This window comes from Dunckerocampus dactyliophorus, chromosome 15 (genome assembly GCF_027744805.1).
Source record: "Dunckerocampus dactyliophorus isolate RoL2022-P2 chromosome 15, RoL_Ddac_1.1, whole genome shotgun sequence".
Taxonomy (NCBI): domain Eukaryota; kingdom Metazoa; phylum Chordata; class Actinopteri; order Syngnathiformes; family Syngnathidae; genus Dunckerocampus; species Dunckerocampus dactyliophorus.
In genome coordinates, this window is record NC_072833.1 from 21,944,051 (window position 1) to 21,964,589 (window position 20,539).

The 20,539-nt window shown below is 39.8% G+C and overlaps 1 protein-coding gene across 1 annotated transcript; it reads left to right on the plus strand.

The window, feature by feature from the left end:
- The first annotated feature begins 10,681 nt into the window (after positions 1 to 10,681).
- On the plus strand, positions 10,682 to 14,447 carry LOC129167857 (transcription factor Sox-19a-like). Its single transcript, XM_054752471.1, has 2 exons — positions 10,682 to 11,566; positions 13,760 to 14,447. The coding sequence occupies exons 1-2, from the start codon at positions 10,896 to 10,898 to the stop codon at positions 14,043 to 14,045; spliced, it is 957 nt and encodes a 318-aa protein (XP_054608446.1). The 5' UTR covers positions 10,682 to 10,895; the 3' UTR covers positions 14,046 to 14,447.
- Positions 14,448 to 20,539: the final 6,092 nt, after the last annotated feature.

A 20,539-nucleotide genomic window follows, 5' to 3' on the forward strand; every position in this document is an offset into this window, starting at 1 on the left:
TTCTGCCGGTGTGGCATCCAAGTGAGTAAAAAAAAATAATACATTAATGCATTTTGTAAAGTTTGCCACACTTAAATGTTTCAGAACATCCAACAAATGTAAATATTAGTCAACGACAACACAAAATGCAGTTTTTGAATAAAACTTTTTATCATTAAGGGAGAAATAACCTACATGTCCCTGTGTTAAAAAGTGATTGCCCCCTAAAGCTAATAACTGGTTGGGCCCCCCTTAGCAGCAACAACTGCAATCAAGCGTTTGTGATAACTTGCAATGAGTCTCTTACAGCGCTGGGGAGGAATTTTGGCCCACTCATCTTTGCAGAATTGTTGTCATTCAGCCACATTGGAGGGTTTTCCAGCATGAAGCGCCTTTTTAAGGTCATGCCACAGCATCTCAATAGGATTCAGGTCAGGACTTTGACTAGGACACTCCAAAGTCTTCATTTTGTTTTTCTTCAGCTATTCAGAGGTGGACTTGCTGGTGTGTTTTGGATCATTGTCCTGCTGCAGAACCCAAGTTGGTTTCAGCTTGAGGTCACGAGCAGATGGCCAGACATTGTCCTTCAAGATTTTTGGTAGACTGCAGAATGCATGGTTCCATTTATGACAGCAAGTCTTCCAGGTCCTGAAGCAGCAAAACAGCCCCAGACCATCACACTACCACCACCATATTTTACTGTTGGTATGATGTTCTTTTTCTGAAATGCGGTGTTACTTTTACAGCAGATGTAATGGGACACACACCTTCCACAAAGTTCAACTCGTCAGACCACAGAGTATTTTCCCAAAAGTGATCATCAAGATGTTTTCTGGCAAAGTTGAGAAGAAACTGAATCTTATTTTTGCTCAGCAGTGGTTTGTGGTCTTGGAACTCTGCCATGCAGGTCGTTTTTGCACAGTGTCTTTCTTATGGTGGAGTTATGAACACGGACCTTAACTGAGGCGAGTAAGGCTTGCAGTTCTTTGGATGTTGTTGTGGGGTCTTTTGTGACCTCTTGGATGAGTCGTCGCTGTGCTCTTGGGTTCATTTTGGTTGTCCAGCCACTCCTGGGAAGGTTCACCACTGTTCCATGTTTTCGCCATTTGTGGATAGTGGCTCTCACTGTGGTTCGCTGGAGTCCCAAAGCTTTAAAAATGGCTTTATAACCTTTTCCAGAATGATAGATCTCAATTAAACTCAGTTAAAATATGTTTTAGTGGGGTGGGTGGGTAATCACTTTTCCACACAGGGTCATGTAGGTTTGGATTTTTTTCTCCCTTAATAATAAACAGTTTCATTTAAAAAGTGAATTTTGTGTTCAGTTGTGTTGTCATTGACTAACATTTAAATTAGTTTGGTGATCTGAAACATTTTAAGTGTGACAAACATGCAAACATTTTCTCGCACCACTGCATGTCTTTGCATTTGCAATTGTTTTCTGCATGTAAAAGTATAAATGTAAAACTAGAAAAACATGTTTTGTGGTAACATTTTTGGCTTTCTGTAACAGATTAATTGGATGACATTATTTCTTATGGCAAAAACTCATTCAGTTAGCATCCATTTGGGTAAGAGTCGGACCTTCTGGAATGGGTTAATGACTCTATATGCTTATTTATTCACTTACTTATCATGTATTTACTTACATGTAAAGTAAGCATAGCTAACCACCACTGCCTGCCAAACTAAATGAAAGTAAAATGATGAATTCTTTGATGATGTAGAAACGGGAAGTCGACGTCACTTCACACTTTTTGACGTTCTTAACTGCCATGCAAGTGTAAGAATAAGTTAACCACCATTGTTTGATAAAACTAAATTAAAGTAAAACTACTCAGATTTAGATGATGTAGAGCTTAAGGACTTTGGAAGCATAGCTGCCAAGTCTCTTATTCTCCCTGGGAAACTGCTGTATTTTGTTCTTTTTTTCTATCCATCCATCTTCTGTGCCACTTATCCTCATTAGGGTTGCGGGGGTGTGCTGGAGCCTATCCCAGTTGACTTTAGGCCACCCTGGACTGGTCGCCAACCAATGGCAGGGCACATATAGACAAACAAGCATTCACACTCCCATTCATACCTATGGACAATTTAGAGTCTCCAGTTAACCTAACATGCATGTTTTTGGAATGTGGGAGGAAACCGGAGTACCCGGAGAAAACCCACACACGCACAGGGAGAACATGCAAACTCCACACAGACATGGCTTTTTTTTTCCATCGTGTTCAAATACAGTGGAACCCTGGTGAGCGTCGTTAATCCGTTCCAGAAGGAACGACTCTAACCAAAACAAACGCTAACTGAATACATTTTTCCCATAAGAAATCATGTAAATCCAATTAATTCGTTCCAGGAAGCCAAAATGTTAAGTTTTTATAGTTTTACAATGATAGTTTTACATACAGAAAACAACTGGAAATGCATATAAATACATACACACGATGAATGAAAGGGATCAATGAACATTTAGGGTTACATTTATCTTCACTGATGGTCTAATTGTTGCCAAAGACACGATGTGGCAGGGAGGTCAACATGGATACCACCTTCCTGTTTTGCCGTGAGTTATTTCTTGAATTCAGTTATGTTTCTCGTTTCAAGTCTCTACCATTTTCATCAGGACTCAAAAATAACCTAAAATGGAGCCAAAGAAAGTTGCAAGTGCCAGCATTTGATAAAGAAACAGTATTGAAGTCAAGAAATTAACTCGTGGCAAAACACGAAGGTGGTGTCCGTGTTGATCTTGCTGTCTTTGGGAACAGTCACATCTTCTATGAAGGTAAAAGTAACCTTAAATGTTCATTTATCCCTTTCATTCATCGTTTATATTCATTTAGAATTGTTTTATGCATGTAAAACTCTAAAAATATGTATTGTGTTAACATTTTGTAGACTTGTAGGTGTGCCTTACAGTATGTAGTCATATCGTTTTCACCCAGTAATCCATTCCTGTGTGGATATGACTATTTACTTACTTATTTACTACTAATTTACCGACCAGGTGTGGAGCCCATTTTTTTTTTCAACCTGACAAAACCCCCCCCAGCCTAGAAGCATTGGGCCTTAAAGTCCAAAGTGCGGCGAGGGGGCCCATGCAGCCCATGGCTATTTTCTTATTGGCCCGCTGCACATTCTAAGAATATAATTTACCAAGATAACTAAAAAAAACCAACAACAACAATCAGCAGTAATTTTTCAAGACTAAAGTGAAAATATAAGAGAAAAAAAAGGAAAAAGTCGTAATTTTACGAGAATAACGTTGTAATACTATGAGGAAAAATAACATCATTTTAGTAGCATAAAGTTGAAGTATTAAAGTAATAAGTTCTTATTTTTTAAAAGTTGTAATACTATGAAAAAGAAACAAAACAAGGAAAAAAGCTATAATTTTTGGTTGCAGAAAACTTATAATGTTACGAGAATGAAGTCAAAAAGTTATGGGAATAAAGTCATAATTTCAGGAAGAAAATTGTCATGAAGATGAATAAATAAAATAACCGGAAAATAATAAAAATAAATTAAAAAACAGACGTAATTTTACGAGAATAAAGTCAAAATATGAAGAGGAAAAAGGAGTATCCGAACAAGAAAAAAAGTCTCAATTTGACGAGAATAAACTCTCATTATTATGAGGAAAAATAATGTCATCTTAGTAGCATAGAGTTGAAATATTAAAGAAAAAATATGATATTTTTAAAAGTTGTCATATTATGATAAACAAACCAAAAAATAAAGTTGTCATTCTTTGAAAATTAGGCTGGGGGAAAAAAGTCAAAGGTGAAAAAGAGCAAAGACCAAAGTTCATACTAATGCTACGCTTTTTCAGCTATATGACAAAGCTGAGATGCCGTTTTTTTCTTGAAGTATACCTACTAATATATAATAATGACATATATAAGCGTCCCTTCAGTACGTGTAAAAAGTAGTAAAAGAAAGTGAAAGCGCAATATGAAATGAGAAGAAAATATGTAAATGTAGGAAAATGTTGCACCAATGTCAGTCTGATCACGGGTCGCGCTTTTGAACGTTCTCAGCTGTCATGCATGTGTAAAAATAATAAAGTCATTGTGTAATGACATGAAAATAATAACAAATAAATTGAAAGTAAAACTGCTAATCCTTTCATGATGTAGCCAAGAAGGAAGCGGGAAGGAAAGTCGACATCATGCGTCACGCGTTTTAACATTCTTAACTGTCTTTACTGTGCGACCTTGCTTTTCGCGATTAATTCATTTGTTCCAGACACCCAAAAATGTGAACGCAAAACACTTTTAATGTAGAGCAATGATAGTTCTACATGCAGAAAACAATTGGAAATTGGAAGCCACACCAACAACGCCCGCCTTCATCCTTTGCTATAAGTTATTTCTGGAGTTGCATCCATCTATGGTGCTTGTTCTGCAATGAACTGCTCTTTTGGCAGTAATGCATTATGGTCGACATTAAAATAGCTGCCGTTTGTTATTTTAAACTCGTATTGGTACATGTAACGTATATTTCCTAGGTACCTTTTGAGTGTTGAGTTGCTGTGTGATGAGTTTAATGTTGTTTGGAAGAAGACAAACTGAGTAATGACCTCTTGCAAATTCCAATGGGTTGACAAGCTCGTCGTGAGTTTTTTCATAGCTCATGATTGGCTCCCATCAAATAAAGAGCTGCCTGGTCCTCACGGACTCATGCGCGCCACAGTATGCAGAAAACAATTGGAATGCATATAAGAGAGCCAGAGAGCCACACCAACAACGCCTTCATCCTTTGCTATAAGTTATTTCTGGAGTTCAATCATGTTTCTCACCTTTTTGTAAAATCAAAATGCCGGCACGTGGAACTCTCTTTGGCCCCCATGGTGGGTTATTTTGCAGCTGTGCTTATTGAAAAAAGCAGAGACTTGTGGTGTAACTGTGTTAGTTAGCGAAGAACTACAGAGTCAACCGCTGATGACATCATGGATGGAGGTGGGGAACAATGTCTGTCTTCTGGGGAGTTGATAGCATGCTAACAGGCATGTTTTGTAATAAAGACATGCGATGAACACAGTTGGACTCGCGCAGTGTAGCAATATGACAAGACTGAGTCACCAACGCGTTGGATTCTGGTACTCGAGTCCACTGAATGACTCGAGACAAACGGCCAAACGAATGTTTCCGTCAAAAACTGAATCATACGAAAACAGGGGCGTTCAAAAATTGACGTCACAGACCTGCTACCAACCCTTGCAGGCATGGTTCCCCCAAAACTTTGTAGAGAAGCGCTCACTGATGTCTTGCTCCTCAAGGCCCACAACAACTCCAACCATCCCCTCCATCAAGTTGTAGAGCAGAGGTGTCAAACTCAATCGCAGAGGGGCCAAAACTCGAAGCCGACTTCGAGATCCAAACAAGACAATACCCCCCCCCATGCCTCATCAGGGGACATGATCGTTTGAAGCTTCGAACATGACAGGATAATGCCCCAATTATCCTTTATTTTACATCTTAGTGGGAGAAATGTGCATTTTAAAAAAAATATCAGTGTTTGTGTCTGTTCATTCCTGCTTGAAATGTCTACTTTCCGATGTCCAGGCGGTGAATGTGTCCTGACTGCTGATTGGATGAGCCAGGAAAGGAGATGGGGAGACGGATGCGGATATAGGACGATGGTTGTTTGGGCTCGGGTTGTTCATTTCAATAAGGTGATTGTTCAAGATTCAAGAGTTTTATTGTCATTTGCACAGTAAAACAGGTGGTTCTGCTATGCAATGAAACTCTTGTTCTGTTCATTCTCCCAAAAAAGAAAGAAAACACAAGAAAATGAATAAGAACATAAGAAACATAAATACCAACAAATTAAGAAGCAAGAACAGAAGAGACATTAATACCAATGAATGAATGAATAAATAAATACATAAATAATACAAATAAATAAATAAAGTGCTATGAGTGTGTGCGTGTGTTGCGTGCGGCGTGTGTGAGTGCTTCGTTGAGGAGCCTGATGGCCTGTGGGTAAAAGCTGTTTGCCAGCCTTGTGGTCCTGGACTTCAAACTCCTGTAGCGTCTGCCTGACGGTAGGAGTGTGAATAATGAGTGTTGTGGATGTGTGCTGTCCTTGATGAGGTTGTGTGTTCTCCGTAGGACTCTAGTTTTATAAATGTCTTGCAGTGAGGGGAGGGCTGCCCCAACAATGTTCTGTGAGGTCTTGATCACCCGCTGGAGTGCCTTCCTGTCACGTGTTGTACAGTTACCGTACCAAACAGTGATGGAGGCGGTAAGGACACTTTCGATAGTGCATCTATAGAAGCAACTGAGGATTTTGGTGGACATGCCAAATTTCCTCAGTCTTCTCAGGAAGTACAGTCTCCTTTGGGACTTCTTCATAATTTGTTGGGTGTTGTGAGACCAGGTGAGGTCCTCGCTGATGTGTGTGCCAAGGAACTTGAAGGTTTTCACCCTCTCCACCTCAGTCTCATCAATAAACAGGGGTTTATGCGGCTCCTTTTCCCTTGTTCTTGGGTCAATGATCATCTCTTTAGTCTTATCTGTATTGAGAAGGAGATTGTTATCATGACACCAAGCTATGAGGTCCGCCACCTCTCTTCTGTATGATGTTTCAACACCACCAGTGATCAGTCCGATGACTGTAGTGTCATCCGCAAATTTAATGATGCTGGTGTTGTTCTGGGAGGCCACGCAATCGTAGGTGAAGAGCGTGTAGAGGAGCGGACTCAGCACACACCCCTGTGGGGTCCCAGTGCTCACAATTCTTGAGCTGGATGTGCGATTGTGGACTCTGACTGACTGGGGCCTGCCTGTGAGAAAGTTAAACACCCAGTTACAGAGGGAGGGTGACAGGCCAAGTGTGAGGAGCTTATTTGTGAGTTTGTGGGGGCTGACTGTATTAAAAGCAGAGCTATAGTCTATAAATAGCATTCTGACGTATGTGTCCTGGCCCTGTAGGTGAGAAAGGGCTGTGTGGATGGCAGTGTTGACTGCATCATCAGTGGACCGGTTCAGAGGGTCCACAGTGGGCGGGATGCTCTTTTTGATGTGGGTCATGACTCTTTCAAAGCACTTCATAACAATAGGAGTGAGTGCTATAGGGCGATAGTCATTCAAGCAGGTCACGTTGCTCTTCTTGGGTACGGGCACTATGGTGGTGGACTTAAAGCAGGCCTTCGTCATTCTCTCAACATCTGGGCAAAAGGTAGTAAAAAGTATTTTATTTCCACACAAAAACACCACAATCCTCAAGATGTGTAACCCAGAAGAGTTTGCAGGATGATTCGTTGCAGTTAAAATGATCCTTTTTGACTGTCTTATGCCTCTCTAAGGTGTTATTTTGTACAGACAGGTTCTAATAGTTTTACAGTAGTGTCGTTTTGAGTCGTGTGCAGTTAAGCTAATGATACTTTATGTTTGAATATGGCACCTGTAGTAACAATGCTTGTGCAATAAGTGCTACATATAATACTGTGTCTACTTAAGGTCAGCAATGCGACAGGAATAGTTGAAACTGACAGTGGAAACCTGAATCCACCGATCATTATAAGCACTTTGTTTTTATAAGGTCCTTGGTGCGACCCAGCTCCACGCTATTTTTCCAAACAGTTCCGCGGGTCACCTGAAATGACGTGGCACGGGCCTTCAGTTTGACACTTGTTTTGTCGAGGATTCCCTGCTCCTGGGTCGCCATCGACTGCGCTCCCTTGTCCTGACATGCAGCCGCTCCGCACCTCCACTTTCAACCTCGCAGATGAGATTTAAGAGCCCACTAACCAAGGCCCCACCTGGATTGGACCTGCCAGACAGTGGCGACTTAGAACAGAACAGCGGAGTGTGTGTGTGTGTGTGTGTGTGTGTGTGTGTGTGTGTGGGTGGGGGTGGGGGTGCCGATGCAGACGGCGGACCACCGTCATACTTCGAGCTTATTAATGTTCTTAACTGTCGTACAAGTGTAAAAAAAGAGCTACCCGGCACTGTTTGATCAAACCAAATTCACGTAATCATCATCCTTTGATGATGTAACATTTGAAAAAGCAGGACATTCTCAACTGCATTACAAGTGTAAAAATAACTTCACCTTTTTTTATCGCAGTTAATTGGTTCCAGACCCGACTGCGATAAGTGAATTTCCATGAAGTAGGATCCAATATTAATATACGGAATAATTTTGCAGTTTTACCAGAGATAACCTGTTTATGACTTCATAAATACGATTCTTACCGTTATTAGAGCCCTCTAGACATGAAATAACACCCCTGTAGTCACCTTTACACTTCTATTATTCTTTGTTTACACAAAGAACACTAATGCGCAGGCTACAGGATCACTGCAGCGACATAACAGACGGCCGCCACTCATAGCACATAGCAATTTACCGAGATAACTAATGAGCCTCCAGTTTACTTGTTCTTAACGTAACAAAGTGTTTCAAACGAAGTGGGGAAGAAGGACAAAGTAAGAGGCCAAAAACTTACCACTTCCACACGGAATGGGAGGAGAAGTTTTTTTCACTTTTTTTTTTTCATGTTGGACATGCCATGGCTGCCTCCATGTAGTGTTAAGGTACCAGTAAAGTAATATCTGGATCACCCGCAAAATGTAATCATTTCTTCCATATCCCATATTTCTGACAATTCCTGAAAATTTCATCCAAGTCCATTCAGAACTTTTCAAGTTATTTTGAACACAAATAAACAAACATAAACTAGAAAAGCACTCGGACAGCGCAGACGTCCGCCAAACGCCATAGTTCCTCCTCATATTGCGTTGTACACAATAAATTTTAGTCCTACATTTATTTTATCTACTTATTTAGATTGCTAATGTTAGCATGCTAGCACTGCTAACATCAGTATGCAAACACCTAGCATAATAGTGGTAAGTGTTTATATCAATGTCTAGGTAGGAAAATGGCTAAAAATGCTACTATGCTAATGTTAGCAATCTAGCAATGCTGACGTGCTAACGTTAGCATGCTAACACCTAGCATGATAGTGCAAGTCTATATATAAGTGTCTACCTTTAAGAATGGCTAAAAATGCTGCTATGCGCCTGTTAACATACTAGCAATGCTAACAAGCTAACACTAGCATACTAACACTTAGCATTATAGCGCAATGTACTGGGAAGGCTAAATGAGAATTTTGACTTTGGAACGGTCTGAATCGGTTGACAAATGTGGAAGTAGCTAGAACTGTATAGATCAAAAGCATTTTGCAGGGGAAAAATGGAAATGTCAAGAAAAGTGGGAATTCTGGGTATGTGGAATGTATGTGGTATGTCCTTAATTAGTGGAATGCTTTGATGTTGGAACGGTCTGAATCGGTTGAGAAATGTGGAAGTAGCTAGAACTTTTTAGATCAAAGGCATTGTGCGTTCCGAAAGAAAAAAGCGTGCGACTTGTCGTTTTATTAAAATGCTGCGTGAGTCCAACTGTGTTCTTGATGTATTTTTATCCCAAAACATCCCTGTTAGCAAACCGGAACACCCCATCTCTGACATCATCAGCGGTTAACTGTAGTTGTTTGCTAACTAACACAGTTACGCCACAAGTCTCTGCTGTTCTTATTGATGATGGCTGCAAAATAACCCACGGTGGAGCCAAAAAAAAATTGCAAGAGCCGCCAGCATTTTGGTAAAGAAGCTGAGAAACACTATTGAATTCAAGACACAGCTCGCAGCAAAGTACGATGCCATCCTCCACCTTTGCTGCTCGTCACTGCCGTCTTTGTCAACAAAGGTCTTCAAACAAGGTAAAAACAATGTTAAATGTTCATTTATCCTTTTCATTTGTTATTTATATGCATTTTGAATTGTTTTATGCATGTTAAACTATAAAATCGTGTTTCGTGTGCACATTTTCGGGTGTCCATGATGGATTAATTGGATTTGCATTATTTCTTATGGGAAAAATGGACTTGGTTAGAGCCGATTTCGGTTTGAGTCTGACTTTCTGGAATGGATTAATGACGCTAACTGAGGTTCCACTGTATATACTTGTGAATAGGAAAAAATACTATAATAATAAAGTGTATTGAAATAATAATACAAATCATTTCAAAAATAAACCTGAAAAGTAAAGAAAGAAAAAAGAAAGTTCTTACACATATAGTAACTTTTGCTTGCAACATTTCCTGCGCATCACCCCCCACATTTTGGGACCATACACAAATGAGAAAGTTACTGTGTACTTTTTATTAAATATTTTTGAAATAACAAAAAACAAAAACAAAAGCAAAATCAATCATTACGAAAAAAGAAACAGTAGCACTTTTTTTTTTCAACATTTCATGCCCTCATCCTCCAGAGTTTGGGACCAGACCCAAATGAGAACTTTACTTTATTTTCAATAATTACATCAAAATAAAAAACTATATGTGTTAAACATAAAAACAAAACAAAAAAATAGTAATACAAGTTTTCATGCATGCATAAAGTTAATATATAGAAAGTCTAAAGATAATGTAAATAGTGGGCGACCCATTTTGGGGTCCTCCTCCACACCCTGCTCGTGGTGTAATACTGTATAAAGTGTTGGGGAGCAGAGCTGCTTTTATTGGCATTATTAAGATATTGGCTCAATCGCTCTTTTCACATGCTAATTGGCTCGCACTGGCCAGCAAGCTCGCTCCTGATTGGTCCTCCGGGGGGAGGGAAGGGGGAAGTGGGGCTTGAACAGGAGAGCGGGCTGGAACAACAAGTGTTTCACATCACAACAAGAAGTTGCACCGAGGACACCGCCGAACTCTTCTTCCTCAGAAAAAGTTGGATTAGGGGAAACTTTTAGAGAGGAACAAGGCGGAAGAAGAAGTTAGAACGTTAATTGTTAATTAGCTCATTTGGATCACCCGGTGCTCCCGCTCCAGCTGCGGGAACACCAGGTTGTTATAATAATTTTAAATTCATTATTTAATATTGATTTTAACTCTGTCTAACATGTATAGCATGATGGAACACGAATTAAAGCCCAGCGGGCAGCAGGTTCATCACGCCACCCAGGGGATGTCACCGATCCCAGGAAACATGACACCCGGGAATGGCGTCTCTCACCCGGGCTCCAAATCTGCCGTTGTCGGGGGAGGTGGTGGTGTCGTGGATCCGATGGATAAGGTGAAGCGGCCCATGAACGCGTTTATGGTGTGGTCAAGAGGGCAAAGACGTAAAATGGCTCAAGAAAACCCCAAAATGCACAATTCTGAGATCAGCAAGCGCCTCGGAGCGGAATGGAAGCTGCTGAGCGACGCCGAGAAGCGGCCGTTCATCGACGAGGCCAAGCGGCTCCGTGCCGTCCACATGAAGGAGTACCCAGACTACAAGTACAAGCCCCGCCGCAAGACCAAGCCCATGTTGAAGAAGCACGACGTCCAGGTGCCCAAGTACCCCGCGCTGTCCGCGGGGAACCTGCTTCAGCAGGTGACGGCGGCGCAGGGTCAAGGGGTGAGTCCAAGGATGGAGAGCTACGGATGGGGTCCTACGGGGGGCTACGCCGGGATGCAAGGCGAGGCGCTCGGCTACACTCAGCAGCTGCACCGCTACGACCTGTCGGCCCTGCAGTACCCCCCTGCCATGGCGGCACAGACGTACATGAACGGGAACAACTCCTACAGGTGAGTTATAGGAAATCAGGAAGTGGGGTCTAGGGGGTCTCCAAACTGTGGCTGCGGGCCTAAAATGGCTTACTTTTTAACATTGTACTATCTTTTCCATATGTGTATGGTAATCAAACATGAGGAAAGTTTGGGGGGAGGGGTGGTATCCAAACTATGGGTCCGGTCCCAAAATGGGTCAGTTTTTAATCTAATTTGAGTGTTATATGAAAAATTCAGCATGGGGCACAAAGAAGTTTATTTTTTAAAATTTGGATGTACATTATGAATGACCGTAATGCATCCCTGCTGTACTGCTAGTTTTATTTTTTTGTGTGTGTTTTTTAATATGTAGACAAAACTAAATTATAGGTGAAATTATTTTATTTTGTATATATTTTGTGTTGTATTTACTATTATATATATTTTTAAGTATATTATCATATTTTCAACATAGGCTAAAAATATTAATTCTATAAATTCTTACTAGTTTTCTAAATTGTATATTTTCTGAATTAGTTTTTAAAATGTTTATAGTTAAAAAGATCTTGCATATATATGTTAAATTCTAAATATGTATTTTTGCTGTAGATTAATGTAAATATATATATATATATATATATATATATATATATATATATATATATATATATATATATATATATATATATATATATTTTATATTGTCAGATTTAGTGACTTTAGTGATTTATCCATAATTATGTCTTTTCAGACTAATAAATGAGAAATATTTGTATAAATTACTCTATTTACATATCATATTTTTCTATATGTTCATATACTCTGTCAATTGTGTGTGTGTGTGTATCATTGATACATATGTAATATATGACTAAAAGATTACAAATCTGCAGGTAGTCATTTTTACATTTTTAAATCACATTTTTCTTAAATATTCCGTTATACTCTAATATGGTTTTAAAATTGGTCATGTGAGCAGCAAAAGTCATCTTAAGTCTGCTAGTGAGCTGAACAACAATAAAGCAAACTGTAAATCAGATGCACTGGACTTCAGCTTTGAAGAAGACTAGTCAAATACTTTTAAAAACAGGCATCACTGTTGTGCTTGTTTATTAGAGTGGTGTGTGTGTGTGTGTATACACACACACACACACACACACACACACACACACACAGCTCCTGTCTGGAATGTTGATCAGAATGAAACACAGGCTGTGTGTGTGGTCCCTTTTTTTTAAATGTTTTTTTTTTTTTACCCACAGTGCATCACTGCCTTCCTGCCTCACACGTAGTCATCCTAGTCCAGGGCAAAGCTCATGATCCAAAGCATACCACATCATGCTTCCGTTATTATAGGATGTTTTTTTAAAAAAAGAAGCTGTTTCTATGCAGAACAGCACATCGTCGCAATCCCTTGATTTTGGATTTATTTTAGGTATTTTATTCATGCTAATTACAATTAACAGTAATGTGGATATTACAGGAAAATATTCTGGACTTATTTATTATTGACACAAGTGTTTGTTTATATTTCACATAAAATCCCCCAAACTTTAAAGCAGAGTTTCAGCAAGAGCAGCACTACACGAATTAGACGTGGCGTCTGTGAAGCTGCCATACATCTGTGTTTACACATTCTCAGACTTTTTCATTCGCCCCACCCCTGCACCAAACTTTTGGAGGGGTCACCTCACCCATAGGGCCCCCCCAGCCCATGGAGCTGTACTATGCATCCTGCCCAAACTATTTGGGCACGGGGGCTGACCGACTCATACCCCACCCTCAATTTGCCCTTTTTAAAAAATAAAAAATGAAAATGAGGGGGGGAGAAATCCCCTTCAATCTGTACCCCGCCCCGCCCTTGATATTTTATAACTTACCATTTTTCAAATCAATCAATCAATAAAGTGCTATCTATTTCTCTCCTTTTGAAATGAGTTCATATCCCTTGAAAACCTGGACACCCCCACATTTACCACCATTTACCACCATAGACACTTTTCCACACATCAGACATTTGGGCCCCAGAGGTGGGCCCTCTCACCCACCACATATTGTACAATGTGCAGCGCTTATTTAGACATTCTGCCCTAAACTTTTAGACCTGGGGTGACTGCCCCCCCCTTAGACTACACAACTCACAAACCCCTGTATTTCTTATGAGTGTGTGTGTGTGTGTATTGTAATATGTCTAACATGTGCACCCGCCCCTTGTTTTTCTTCCCCTTACAGCCCAATGTCCTACACCACCAGTCCCCAACAGCCCAGCCCCGTCACCATGTCAATGGTCAAACCGGAACCGGTGTCCCACTCGCCTCCGACGCCCACCCACCAGCGGGGCGGCCCCCTGCAGGGCGACCTCCGGGACATGATCAGCATGTACATCCCCGGAGGGGGTGACACGGGAGACCCCACAGCAGCAGCGGCCGCTGCAGCGGCAGCAGCAGCAGCACAGAGGGGCTACAGCAGCGTCCAGCAGCACTACCTCAGCGGGACGGTCCCGCTCACACACATCTAGAAGCCGTACCCCACACCCCAAAAGTGTACATATTTTTTTTTTTTTTTTTTTTAGTTCTTTTTAGACCCACGATTCAGCTCTCCACTGACAAATGTGAGCTGACCTGAGACCAGCCTATACGACAAAACACTTGTTTTGTTTTTGATGGATGACGCCGCCCAATGGGGGGGACAACTTTTCTTCGATATTCTCTTAAATAAATGAACAAACATGTTTTTAATCCTAGCTTTTCCTCTTGACGTGGACACCATTTGTTTTTAGGCTTACATTAACGCTCTCCAGGGCCGTTTCAGCCCACGGGGGCCGCAGGTTGCCCACCCCTGCTGCTTTATGGACCTAAAATGGAAATTGTTTTTAGTTGGGAGCATCCATTACTAACTACACACTTTTTTTTTTTTTTTTTCCAAGAAAAGGGAGAAGGAAAAAGCTGTGATGTGTGAATGTTTACATTTTTAAAACAAATTAACGTGATATTTTTCCCTATAGATTCTATTCTGTGCATAAATGCAGAAAGCTAGTTACTGTATGTAGCATTCTTGTAAATAATGTACACATTTTTAGGTTCTTATACTAAGAGCCCTTTTTTAGATTAAAAAAAAATCTTTATGGATTTCATGACTATTAATAAAATGTAAAAAAAAAAAAATTGTAATTTTTGTATTTTCGTGTTTAAAATATTTGTGTGTGTTTGTAGTTTAAATTGTATAGTTACTCATGTTTAAGCGTATCTTTTATTTAAATTGTGGGCGATAATGTACTCATGAATATTATGTCTTTAAACAGTTGATGAAATATACTAGTATATATTGTGTAACTGATAAAAACACAATTTCTAAATGAAATTTGTGAATAGGCCTGCATTAACGCCTACAATTTTAGACTTAATAAAATAACATCAAAATGTTAGCCTTTTTAATTTTTAACTTGCTTTATAAATATTTGCACATTTTGTCTTTTTTTTTTAAAATGACTTCATAAATATTTTTTAGAAAATATAGATTTATAATCTATTTTTTGCTAAATTATTTTTTTATTTTGCTAATACTCTTTTAATCTGATGAACAATCTTTGGATTCAAATATTTTATACTGAAGTCAAAGAAAAAAAATATTTTGGGGGTAAAATCCTTTTTAAAAAACCCTTAAAATATAGAATATTTGTTAGTTGTATCAGAATGCAGTAGCTGCTGCATTACAGGTATACCTGGCCAATATGATCAATAGTTTTTAAAATAATGAGTTAGCTTTGTGTGCAACATCACATGATTATAAAAATATACATGAATATTCCATTTTTAAAAAAGGCCCGATAAAAAAAACCTTGCAGGGACTTTGACCCGCAGTTTGGCAATCCATGTCATAAAGTAATGTATTTAAACAGGGGCTCAGTGATGTTCATTAACAATGACATATTAGCCTTATAGGTGGCTGTGATGTGGGGGTTGTGGGGGCTGGAGGGGTGGCGTGGGGTGCGGGGCGGGGCTCGTGCGCCACAGTGCTGTGGGATGATTTAAAAACCTGCGATTATTTACTTTCTTATCTTTGTCCTCTTTAAAATTCACTTTCTCCCCCTCTCCAATTCGCTTTCGCTGTCACCCACCCCCCCACTGCCTCCCAACCTCCTCACACAAAGCTAGTGGATGATGGCCCCCGCGCGTATAATTGGCCGTTTCGGAGGCTGCATTGTCCTCCGCCTTTCAGGACGCAGGTGCATATAGTAAAGCCCGGCGAGTCTCCGCTCCTCCCCTCGGCCGTCTTTGTTCGCCCTCTCCCCGGCTTCCACCCTCCGACAGCCCCCGCTGTGCAGAAAATAAGGGGCTGCTTTTCTGCTTCTTTTTTTTCCTTGCTTCGTCCGAGCAGGCTTAACCCTTTCAGCGACCGCCGCCTTTTCTCATGGAAATGCGCCACAAAAAAACCCAAAGACACCCCAGCACCCCGCTCCCACCCAACCTTTGCACCAGCTAATCGGTCAGTGGAAGGGGGGACGGGAGTGTGGGGAGGGTTGGGGGGGGGGGGGGGGGGGTGGCTGTGGATGGTGGTGGATTGTGAGAGAGTTGATTTACAAAAGGAAAGTTTCTACCATTGCTCCCAAACATGATAACAGTACTTCAAGTACTTCAAGCCGTAAGCTAACATAGAATAGGCATTTCAAAGTAATATAGTAACGATTCAAAGCATCATTGTCCTGCTGCAGAACCCAAGTTGGTTTCAGCTTGAGGTCACCAACAGATGGCCGAACATTCTCCTTCACGATTTTTTAATAGACAGCAGAATTCATGGTTCCATTTATCACAGCAAGTCTTCCAGGTCCTGAAGCAGCAAAACAGCCCCAGACCATCACACTACCACCACCATATTTTACTGTTGGTATGATGTTCTTTTTCTGAAATGAGGCGTTACTTTTAGGCCAGATGTAATGGGGCACACACCTTCTAAAAAGTTTACCTTTTGTCTCGTCAGACCACAGAGTATTTTCCCAAAGGTCTTGGGGATCATCAAGATGTTTTCTGGCAAAATTGAGGCGAGCCTTAATGTTCTTTTTGTTCAGCAGTGGTTTTCGTCTTGGAACTCTGCCATGCAGGCCGTTTTTTCCCAGCGTCTTTCTTATGGTAGAGTCATGAACACGGACCTTAACTGAGGCAAGTGTTTGTTGTTGTTTGTAACCTCTTGGAGGAGTCATCGCTGCGCTCTTGGGGTCATTTTGGTTGGCTGGCCACTCCTGGGAAGGTTCACCACTGTTCCATGGGGTCAGTCACTTTTTCACACAGGGCCATGGAGGTTAGGATTTTTTTCTCCCTTAATAATAAAAAAGTTTCATTTAAAAACTGCATTTTGTGTTCAGTTGTGTTGTCATTGACTAATATTTACATTTGTTTGATGATCTGAAACATTTAAGTGTGACAAACATGCAAAAAAAAAAGAAATCAGGAAGGGGGCAAACAATTTTTCACACCACTGTAGCTGTTAAAAAAAACTATGAAAAATAACATTATTTTTTTAAGTGGGAACTTTACATGAGAAAAGTGTAACATTACAGAATTTTTTTTTATGTTATGAGAAAAAAGGATATTCTTACAGGAAGTTGTAATGTTATGGAAAAAAGTGGTAACATTATGAGAAAAAAGTGTGATATGATAGAAAACAATGTTCATTTTTATGAGTATACGTGTATATAAGTCAGAAAAAATAGAGATATTATGAGAGACAAGTCGTAATATGAAAAAAAGTGGACATTTTAAGAGAAAAAAGTTATATTCTGACAAAGTCAGAAACATAAAGAAAAAGTGGTAATGCTGTGAGAAAAAATGTTACAAGAGAGAAGTTGTAATTTCACAATTAAAAAGTTTGAGAAAAAAGTTGTAATTTTAAGAAAATAACAAGTAATATTACAAAGAAATTGACTATTAAGAGAAAAAAATTGTGAAATAATTATGAGTAAGTTTGTAATATTATTTTATTAAAAGAAGTGTGAATTTTAATTGAAAAAAGTGTGACATTACAGGAAAAAGGTTATTTTTCATCAACATAAAGTCAGAAATACAATGAAAAATAGAGCTATTAGGAGAAACAAGTTGTAATCTGAAAAAAGGAGACATTTTACAAGACAAAAGTAGTTTTTTAAAAAATCAGGATAAAGTCAGAAAAATAAAGAAAAGTGGTAATACTAGATAAAAATGCGTGATATCACGAGAAACAAGTTGTAATATAACAAAAACAAAAAATTATGAGGAAAAAATGAGAAAAAATGTTACAAGAGAGGAGCTGTAATTTTACAATAACAAGTCATAATTTTATAAGAAAACAAAATTTGAATATTATGACAAAAAAGTTGTAATATTATAAAAAAAAGCCTCCTTTTACGAGAAGAAAATTGCAATATGATGAGAAAAATAGTCGTAATATTATTATTTTGTTGCAATTTTTGAGTAAAAACTTTTAACATTGTAAAAAAAAAGTTTCTGTGAACTTTACGAGAAAGAATACTCTGAGAAAATGTTCATAATTAATAAAACGCTATTTAAAATATTTTATTCACTTTAGTATAATAATATACATTTGGATTGAATATTTTTAAAAGGTTTTTTAGGGAATATTACTTAATTAATGAATGAAAACACATTTTTCAAAACGACCGTGTATTATTTTGCATGTTAAAAGCCGACTAAGCTGCAGCAGAGACGGGCTCGTCAAAGGTAAACAATTAGTTAAATAATACTTCTACTGGAATGTAATTTGAGAATGTGAAAGGAATATTTGCTGGCTGTTTTGGCTGGAGACCTTGGGGGTGTTCAGGGGGTGACAGGGGGGGTTAGGAGGTGTCAATGGAGGGGATTTTCTGGTCCAGTACATCCCATCACCTAGCAACAGGCAGCCAGGCTTCAACAAGTGGTCGCCATGGAAGCGTACAGACTGACTTAAAAGTTTTTATACAAAGAGCACGTGTGTGTGTGTGTGTGTGTGCGTGTGTGTAAGGACCAGCTGGTGAGTCCCAAACAATTTAACAACATTTTATTGAAGTTTTTAACATTTAGTCATATGTTATTAACTAGCATACGAATGACAAAGGCAAAGGCGTTGTTGGATTATTACAGTAGTCCAACAGGCAATGACTTGTATCACCACCAGAGGGCGACCCAACCAAATATTTGTGTGCGTGTGGCCTGTTTTTGGCCCGGCAGTGTCACAAACGTGCGTTAACACCTCACATTTCTACAAACATTTGATTATATCTTTACATGGAACAACACTTGTTGTTTACAATGTAAAGGAGATACACAATAGGGTTGAGGTCCAGCTTTACCATCAACTCCACTAGCAAGGCGGTGGTCATGTCGGAGGTGTGTTTGGGGTTATTATCATATTGGAGTACTGGCCTGCAGCTCAGTTTACCAAGGGAGGGGATCGTGCTCTGCTTCAGTATGTCACAGTGCATGTTGGCATTCATGTTTCCCTCGATGAACTGCGTTCCCCAGTGCCGGCAGCACTCATGCAGCCCCGGACCGTGACACTCCCACCACCACACTTGTCTTCTGTTTGGAGGATTTATTTATACCAAGTGGTGACAAGCTGTGGTGAACTGTCGGCAACAACATGGCATCTAAGGAATAATCAGCAAAACCATGAAACGAATGCTACACATAAATACACATAATAGTTATAAATAATTATGAAAGTAGAACGCATATAATGGACTGAAATCCATAAGGAAATTAACTCAATACAGGGCTTATTATTGAGCTTAATGGACATATAAACTCAAATAGGAAGAGATTTTGCACCAAACAAATATGCACACTAGTACTCAGCAGATGCGCTAACGACATCATCCACCGTTACCTATGCGCCTTTACGCACAGCATTAACATTTGTGAACAAAGACGAGGCAGAAGGAAGAACAGAAAATACACGTCTGCCTGCGTAGCGCCGCAGAAAGTTCATACACATACGTCTGTGTCACATGGCACAGACTATGGTGCGTAACGCACAAAAAAGACACATTAGTAGGGATGTCCGATAATATCGGCCTACCAATATTATCGGGCCGATATTGCCATGAAAATGTCATTTTGGTTGATATAGGTGTTAGGTTTTTCCTTATAATGAAAACCGATAATGAAAAACTGCTGTGTGTATATATAGGCCTATGGGGCTCCCGTACTTGCCGTCATCGAGGCTTCCAGCGGCGCCAATACGTGGAAATACTTCATCTTCCTGTGTTATTCCTCGCACGGGCGTGGGTGTGCCGCAGATAGCACCGACTTGCTGTTATTGATGGGGTGGACAGGGGTGAACAAAAAAAAATATCTGGGGGTCATAATAGATGAAAAGATGAGCTGGAAATCTCACGTAAAAAATACACAACATAAAGTGGCGAGAAATACATCAATGTTGAATCAAACGTCACTCCAAACGGGTGGGGGGTAGGATTAAATAAGCTTTGCTTCTTCCTACTCCTTCTGAACATGTGGAACTGTGAATTGTAGTGTGATGTATTCCAATGTAACTTGTATGCACGTTCTCATAAGTTGAACCATAACCATAACCAAAGTGATTGCTGATGTGTTCAAAATCTTTCCGTAGCTTGCTAACGTGTGATTGATCGTCCACGCTGTCGCTCCATGAGCACTTGGACTTGCTCACCCGTGTTTTGCTAGTTGGCCAGTAGTTCGTGTTCATCAAATTGGCCGTTCCTTCTGCCCGGGTAAAGTCAACTAAACTGATTTTAATATCAGAGGTTTTACTGACAGTAATATTTTAATATGTGTGCGTACATGTGGTTGGAAGGGGACAACCGAGGTAGCACTGTGAATGGTTCAGAACGCTTGCTTAATGGGATAGTTCGTATTTTTTGACATGAAGTTGTATGACATCCCCACAGACCCACTTGGTCTCCTAAGTGCAGTTCTGGTAGGATTTCGGTGATGAATAACGTAGTTCCACTTAGTTGCTGGGGACATTTAAGTGAAGAGTTTGGTATGTGTACGGGAGAGGGCA

What these genes read in the sequence shown, in the direction of transcription:
- LOC129167857 (XM_054752471.1), top strand. Translation starts at nt 10,896, where the DNA reads ATGTATAGCATGATGGAACACGAATTAAAGCCCAGCGGGCAGCAGGTT. An exon ending in AACGGGAACAACTCCTACAG is followed by an intron (nt 11,567 to 13,759) that starts GTGAGTTATAGG and finishes TTCCCCTTACAG; the next exon opens with CCCAATGTCCTACACCACCA.